This window comes from Phalaenopsis equestris, unplaced genomic scaffold, assembly GCF_001263595.1.
Source record: "Phalaenopsis equestris unplaced genomic scaffold, ASM126359v1 Scaffold000840, whole genome shotgun sequence".
Taxonomy (NCBI): domain Eukaryota; kingdom Viridiplantae; phylum Streptophyta; class Magnoliopsida; order Asparagales; family Orchidaceae; genus Phalaenopsis; species Phalaenopsis equestris.
In genome coordinates, this window is record NW_018165280.1 from 1546961 (window position 1) to 1555516 (window position 8556).

An 8556-nucleotide genomic window follows, 5' to 3' on the forward strand; every position below is an offset into this window, starting at 1 on the left:
GTTTTATGCCTATAATATTATGATTGATTTATATTCTGTTGGTGGAATAAGTTGTGTATGATCAATTAATTGTATGCGTATCTCAGCCAAGAAATCACATGCAACAAAATTGTCATTTATACAGTTTCAGCGGTAAAATGATCATTTATCCAGAAAGAAGTGCAAATCAGCTGTTTTTCAATCGCACAAACCAAATAGACAAACAACTTATCAGGATCAGCTGCATATACGTAGCTTGTCAGGAAAAAAACTACTTATCGACATAACCTGGATAAGCTGCAGCTGCCCCAAACAGACCCTTATACGTACAATTGATATTTTCAGTCACTCTGAGCTCCTCTCTCCTTTCTTTCTAATAGAGTAATATAAGTGCAATATATTTTCCCTCTTTCTTCAACCCTTAAAACGTGTGTCCCAATCATAATTAAATCGTGAATATAACGAAAAGCGGAAAGAAATTATATTTTGAGAATATTTTAATATTAAAATTTTACTAAATCTCAAGTAATCATGCAACTAAAAACATATCTAATATTCAAACTTTTGTATTTATTTATTTAAACTTATAAATTCTAAATCACATAAAATACATGCATGACTATATATATATATATATATTAATCGTTGAACCCCGAAAAACGAAGAATAAAAAAAAAAAAAAAAACGGTCTTAAAAATTCAGAATTCTCACGCAACTGTCTTCCCCAATTCCTTCTTTCAGCCATGAGCGCCCGTTGATTTTAGCTCCGAGAAGCTTAAACGGCGGTCTGCTGGGCTGCTCTATTGTTTCTCTCCTATACCTTTGGTGAGTTATTTTTCCCCCTTTTTCCCCTTCTTATGTGCTGTTCGATTTCTCATTCTGTCCAATCTCCCTCAATGTTTTCTTGAAGAATCTACTAAATTTAAATCCCTAAGATTTGATTATCTGTTAAATCTATAGATTGATTCTTTTTTCTGAATATATTAAATAGATTCGGAAGCAAATTTTTTTTAACTTTTTCCTTCGTTTTGGGGAGGGGGAGGGATTTGATTCTTGCGTAGTCTAGAACTTGTAGAACTATGAGCAAACAAGCTAGCGTGCACTCGTCTCTGTTTCCTGTGAGCAAATGGATTAGTTGTTCTTCACAGTTTTGAATGGGAGTTTGATATCTTTATGCTCTGTAGCTGACTGTGCTGCTTAGGGTTTATGTATTTATATCTCCGTGCTGGTCTCAACCAACCTCTCGGTAGTGGAGCAGGGGAGTACCACAAAAGCATATGCAAACCTGCAGGGAGAACATTTGGGATCCTAACTAACTCATAATGACAGCAAGATATTTTTTGTTCTATATTTTTCTACTTTACTCTACACATAGTGTCTGTATTACATATAAAAGCTTCTTGATGAATATTGAGTTTATTCCTTTCATTCCTGTTATGTCTCTAGCTCCTATTTCTAGCTCTTGCAAATCTCAGTAATTTGCAGCTATTAGCTGGAAGGTAAATTATCTGCATTTAAGGTTTTAGATTTGGCGATCTGAGTTTGAGTCACCGTCAATTTGAACTTGAGCTTGATTCAATTAGTTGTATTTGAGTTTAAGCTCACAATTTTGCTTGTCTTATGAAATAGGAAAGGAAAATGTGATCTGAGAAGTTATGAAAATTGTTTATGGGATTTATGAATTAAAAAAGAATGATAAAGTATGAAAGAAGCGTTACGATTAATCTTCCTTATAATTTTGTAGTTAATTTATGAAATTATATTATTTATGAGTATATCATATATGTATTTCTCGTAGACAACTGATTCACGATCTGGTCGGATGTGACAAGTTTTAGTCACTCCTGGTCTGTTGGCCTTCCGAGTTTGGCTCATTAACTATTTATCAAGTCATGCACAAGCTAACTCATGGGTCAACTTGGATCTTCTATACTTTGTTTTAGCGTAATGAATCATTACTCTCCATTCATTCCTATTGAGTGCTTTATATTAGACAATGATTTTATTTTGGGCTTATCCTCTTATGCAATTTCTATTTTATGTTTGATCTATCTATGTTCATTCTAATTATTTCTATCAATTCTATCTATGTATATGCACTTCTTTCACTTTTTAGTTTCTATATGCCCAACCATTCAATCATTTTTGCATTATTTTATCCTTGTAATGTTGTACTCCATTTTTACCTCTAAGTATTTCACATATCATTTTTCTTAGTTTCACCAAAATCCATTTTAATTTTCTCATTACACTCAAAACATAGCTATTAGTGTCTTATTTGTTGTCCTCCATTGGGATCCATACAACATCGTCTGTGTGGCTATTTGTCTTTCAGATTGTAATATTGAGCCAGTTATTCATTTTAACTATCCCATTTTAATTCTTGGAGGCCCATATCTACTTCTCAAATTTTTAGTATAATAAATACAAATTGCTTTACGGTAGCATGTGTGAGTATCATTTGATTTTCATGCAATTTTGATTGTTTTCAAACTTAAATCCATTAAATTACATTTCACATATCAATATGTGATTTACAAATCTTGAGTTCTTTGTCTTCTAAATTTTTCTTTATTGTTCAAACCTTTTATTAACTTTAAAGAGGCCCCCAATTTGAACCGTAAATTTTATGGAAAAAAAACCAACTTACACACGCTCTTAGTTTTGAGTCCTGCTACTTCAGTGCTTAAAACTATAATAAGAATATTACAAGCACATAATTTGTTGCCATTAATTTTTAGTTTCGGGCATAATTGATTGAGTAGTTTTGAAACTTTTTGATGGAACTTGTTTTCATCATATTGCTTTCATGAGGGAGCTCAAATATTCCTTGGGCAAGAGAAGGTAAAGCATATCACAGATAGTTACTGTTTTGAAAAAAAAAATTATGCGATGATGTTTTATCTTTTGTATACTTTTTATCTTATTTTTCCTTCAATCTATGGATTTGAAACTAATGCAATCGTTGCTATTATTTGGAAAATAACAGAAATGGAGATCCTTTCTATTGGTCATCTCTGTCCTTCAATTCAAGCTAATTCTTCTACGAGACGACAATCTGCTTATTTCACATTAGAGGATTTTTCAGGAGATGCTTTGTTCATAAGGAAAGCCAAGAAGCGAAATGGTTATTCTCATATCATCTCTTGTTCAAGAAAATCTATGTTTCAAGGTATGTTGAATGGAGTGCTTGACATTTGTATTAAGTATTGAACACATTTTATGACAGAGAAGGTTAACAATTTGATAAATGGAATCTAAGTTGTATTTTTTGAGAATAGGATTTGTAAGTGTATATCCAAACCCCGAAGCTAAAGACTTGGTGAATTTGCCTAAACCATGTTGAACTCGCCAAAATCAAGGAGAATTCATCAAACTCATGGCAAACTTTCTCATCTAATGATAAACTCGCCTAACTAATGATGAACTCAATGTGATAAACTCGTCAAAGTCTAAAGGAGCGTTCGATAAAGCTCGAGTATATTCATCCAAGATTATGCATATCTACCCAAGCTCATGAAATACTCTCCGACCTAGCTAATTCATCAAAGAAAATCAATTTATGCTTTCTAGCAAATTGACTACCAGGTCAAATATTCATTTCCAGTGAAATCAGACTATACCACTGATGTATTTTTCAACAAGCAAACAATTGGTTTTATTATGTATTGCGGAATTCCCAAAAGAAATTTATTTCTCGTTTCCTAATGCATTATACTTCACTACATATATATAATAATGAAGGAAACAAAGTAAAAATCCCTCCAAACAGGGAAAAAAATAAAAATAAGAAACATAAATAAAAGGAAACTCCATTTGTGGAATGTTTTCTAAGGGAAGGAAATAAATTCTTTCTTAATAAGGATTTACACTTTCCTTTACTCCTCAAGCTGTATTGTATTTATTGTACCAAAAAAGCTTGAATTTCAATTCATTATGACTGACCCTGGATAGTACTTTGGTGAGAAAATCAACAATTTGAAGTTCTGTGGGAATCTAATTGAGCTAAACAATCTAGTTATTAAGTTTTTCTGAGATAAAGTATCAGTTAATCTCAATGTGTTTTATTATGCCATGATGCACAAATCTTTAGGCTTATATTATAGTTGCTTGATTATCACTGAACTTCTTAACTGTGTCTTTCGTCTTAACTTTAAGTTCCCTTAATAGCCTTTGAATTCACATTCTCTCACATATTTTTTTTGCAAGTGTATAATATTCAAATTTTGCACCACTTCGAGAGACAATGACTTGCTTTTTCTTTTTCACGTGATGAGATCGCTCCAGACGTATGAACAATATCCAGTGATTGATTTCCTGTCAGTTACCTCTTCAACACAACTGGCATTTGTGTAAACCCCTAATAAGTTTCAGTTCTTTTGAAGAGCAAACCATATAAAGGGGTTTTCTTCAAGTATTTTAGGATTTTGTTCATTACTTTTAGATAATTCTCATTTGGATTATTTATGTTTTGGCTTACTACATTGACTGCGTATGCAATATCATGTATTGTGTGTGATAGGTAAAATAATTTGTCTATAAGTTTTTGATATCTTTCTTTGTTAATTGGACAACTTTCTTCATTTTTATTTAGTCTCTTGTCGAAATTCATGGGTGTGTTGGCAGATTTACAACCAATAATGTCAGTTTTACTTATCAGGTCTAAGATGTACTTCCTTTGGGATATGATAATCCCCTTCTTAGCTCGAGCCACTTCCATTTCCAGAAATTATCAAAGAGTTCTGAGGTCTATGATATCAAATTCTATTGCAAGTATCATTTTTAGTCCAATATTTTTCTTTAAATCATCATCTGTCAAGGTACTATCATCTGTAGGTACTATGAGAATAACAATTCTGCTTTTTTGTTGAATTCAATAAATAGTGTATGATCTGCTTGATATTGATAATATTCATTTATAATCACTATTTTAGCAAATCTGTCATACCAAATAATAGGAGATTTCTTCAAGCCATATAAGTACTTCTTATCTTGTAAAACAATCCGTTAGACTTATTTTCCAAACCCAGAGCTTTAGTCATGTAGACTTCTTCATCAAGGTCATCATTCAAGAAGACATTTTTGACATAAAGTTGGTATATGACCAATCTTGATTTACTATAAGAGAGAGTAGAAGTATTAAGTTTGACAATAGGTGCAAATATTTCTTGGCAGTCAATCCCATATGACTGCTGACAACCAATCTAGCTTTAAATATCTCTAGAATTTTATCTTCTTTATATTTGATATTGAATATTCATTTTTTAGCCTACAATATTTTTTCTATGAGGCAACTTTATAAGTGTCCATGTGTTATTCTTCTTTAGCACCCAAATTTCTTTTTCAACTGCCTATTTTCAAGATGGAACTTTTAGAACTTCTTGGATAGAATTAGGAACCTAGACATTATCAAGATTCATCACAAAAGCTTTGTATGATAGTAACAACTTCCCATAAGCTACGTATCTTTCAATTGGATGACAAGTGCGCCCACAGATACAGTTTCTGTGTGCAATTGGTTGATTAAAGCCATTAACTATCGATGCAAGAGAGTCATGAGTTGAGGTATCTATACCATTATGTTTATTAGGACTTGGTTCTGGCTCTGGACAGTCTTGGGCTTGCATAGTATCCTTTACATGCTTAATTATTCTTCTTAAAAGGAATGTCAGAGAAGTCTAGAGTACTTGACCATGCCCCAATGCTAGTCTTGACCCCCTTGGAAATTCCATCAATTGATATCTTTGCTGAGTTGACGATGGAGCCCCCTTCTTTAGTCATCTGCAACCCCAACCTCTTTGCTTTCTCGCTGGAGATGAAGTTGTGAGAAGCACCCGTATCCATCATTGCCCTGATGGTCTTCCCTCCAATTTCTATCTCCAAAAAGAGTAACCCCTTTGTCGGAGCTTGCGTCCCGTTCAATAGTTGAAAATATCCCACATGTGCCTCCATGCATTTTTCCCTATCACTTTCTTGTTCCTCCTTGTGGCTTGCAAGGAGAGAGTTGAGGGTCTTCTTCTAAGGGCAATCTCTTTCCCAATAAGGTCCTTCACAAAGAAAGCAGTAGTTTTGATATGACTTGTTGTTAGGAGTTAGGTTCTTCAAAGGAGCCGATTGTGGGATAAAATTTGTTTCACTCAAAAGGAAAAATGGACCGAGTTTCAAATCTGATATTCCCTCAAATTTTCCCCCTTTATTTGAAATTTAGAAAAATAAAATTGATTCTCAAGGTGATATCCATAGAGTTGTATATTTTTCTAGTGCTTGGAGAATAGTATTTGTACCATTTTTTATTTGAAGAGTAACCAAGGAAGATCCATCTGAGAGACTTGGAATCAAATTTGGTGCAATGTCAATGGATCCAAACAAAGGCAGAACAACAAAAAAAAATCTTAAATGGTAAGTCAGAAGAAAAAGAGAGATGTGCGTAGAATTCCATGAGAACATTATGGGGAATTTGAAATTTTAGGATTCGACTAGGCATCCTATTGATGAGGCGTGCGACTATTAGAATTGCTCCCACCCAAAAGTATTTAGGCCCATGATTAAACAACATAATGACACTAGCCATCTCAAGTAAGTGTCTATTTTTTCTTTTAATTGTCCCATTTTATTGAAGAGTATCCGCTCAATAACTTATATGGATAATACCATGCTTGGAAAGATAAAGATTAAGGATGGAGTTAATATATTCCTTAGCATTATCAGTTTTTAGAATTTGAATTTTATTTTAGAATTGAGTGACGATCATAGAATGAAATGATTTAAATATGGTAGTTGTTTCATATTTTTCTATCGTAAGCAATGTCGATGTTGTTCTTGTGAGATCATTTATGAATGATATAAATCATCATGCCTTATTTATATTATTTACTTGTGAGGTTCTCCAAATATCATTGTTAATTAAAAAAAAAAGAATGTGAAGCTTTGTATTACAATTTAGAGTATATATGTATGGTATGTTTTGTAAGTTGATAAGTTTCACATTGATAAAGATTAAATTTTTTAGTGATAAATAAATGTGAAAATAACTTTTCCATGTATACAAAATTTGGATGACCAAGTCTATGACTCAATATGACTCTCAACAGAAATTATATTGACAAAATTTGAACTTGACTCAAAAGTACATTTGACGGATGATATTGCCTACCAATGAAGTTATTTTATTTGAGTAAGTATAAACCACAATGTATCTCAACACTGCCAATCACCTTCCTCGAATCCACAACCTTAAAATCACAATGATTTAAATAGAATTTAATTACACATTTTAAGTCATCAATAAATTTGCCGATTGAGAGTAGATTTTAATGTAGTTTTGGTATATAATGAACAAAGTAAAGATGATAATCTTTTGTCAATTCAACTGATCCAGCTCCTGCTACTGGTGATAATGAACTAGTGGCTATTCAAAATGCACAGTGATTTGTACATGGATTATAATTTTTAGAGACATTGATGTGTTTCGTCATATGATCTAAGGATCCAAAAACTATCTACGGTTTTAATTTATTGCTTTGTACACAAAGCATGAGATAGGAAACGTTGGTGTGCTAACAAATATTTTACTCGGTAGAGGATCGTGACACTTGTCCAAAGCTATAACCATTACTAAATATTTTCTGCAATACCTCAATCCACTCCTTGGTGAATGGGCTGAATTTTGAATTGGTGTTGGTTGTGATAGTAATATTTTTTTTGTTCTATCATATCTTCCATTAGATGACTTGAAATCTATAGGTTTACCATATAATTTTTGACATTTTTTTGCTTTCACATGATTTCTTTTCTTATAATGATCACTTCACGATCGTCCTTTCTCAGGCATCTTATTTTCAGAAAAATTTTGAGTGTACAAGGCCGATCCTTCGACAAATGGTATGGTGTAATTGCTTGTCATCATCAACTTCTTTCTGCTCTCCTCCCTTCAAACTTCTGCAAAGTTCTCCCAAGTGGTGAGAATGAGTTTAGTTCCCATAATCTTTCTCCGACATCTTTATTGAGGCCATTGAGGAATTTGATAGTTTTTTTTTGTTCAGTAATTCTCCTATATAAGGCAAAGTCTTCAAAGCATTTGTAGGAATGAACCTCGTGCATGTCCAGTTGCAGCCAATAGTGTGTGAGAGTGTTGGAATATTGAGTAACACTTAATCATCTTTGTTGTAGATCATGCTGTCGGCCGTTTTATCGTTCTGCTTAATTTCCGTAGTTTGAAAAGGTGATGATTTTGTGATTTTGAAAATAATTTAAATATAAATACAACTTTTTGAAAAGAGTAACATTTTAATTTTTAAAATAAGTGAGACCAAACGAATCTCACATTTTTAAATAGTTTAGATGATTTAATACAATACTACAAGCAATACATTTATCCCGAAGACTAAATATATCACTTATAATAGGGATTCAATCATCTAGACTAAACAATTTGTGACATCCGTTTGGTCTGCGAAATATTTTTATAAAAAGGCCAACAAGTTCCCCTATCTAACATAAAAATTAGATAGGGTTTATTTTATCTGGGTTCCTGGTTCCCTATAGAGGCAAGCCCCTATAGTTAATTACATCTTAAAT

The 8556-nt window shown here is 32.6% G+C and overlaps 1 protein-coding gene across 3 annotated transcripts in view; it reads left to right on the forward strand.

Moving 5' to 3' along the window:
• The first annotated feature begins 658 nt into the window (after nucleotides 1–658).
• Nucleotides 659–8556, forward strand: part of LOC110031612 — an 18457-nt gene continuing 10559 nt past the window's right edge. For 2 of the 3 annotated variants that reach the window (XM_020734900.1, XM_020734899.1), the window contains exons 1-2: nucleotides 659–804; nucleotides 2969–3151. In XM_020734900.1, the coding sequence (XP_020590559.1) occupies nucleotides 2971–3151 (181 nt within the window). In that variant the 5' untranslated portion in view covers nucleotides 659–804; nucleotides 2969–2970. Of the gene's footprint in view, nucleotides 805–2968; nucleotides 3152–8556 lie in introns of those variants that run through there. The other variant, XM_020734903.1, reaches the window with a different exon arrangement.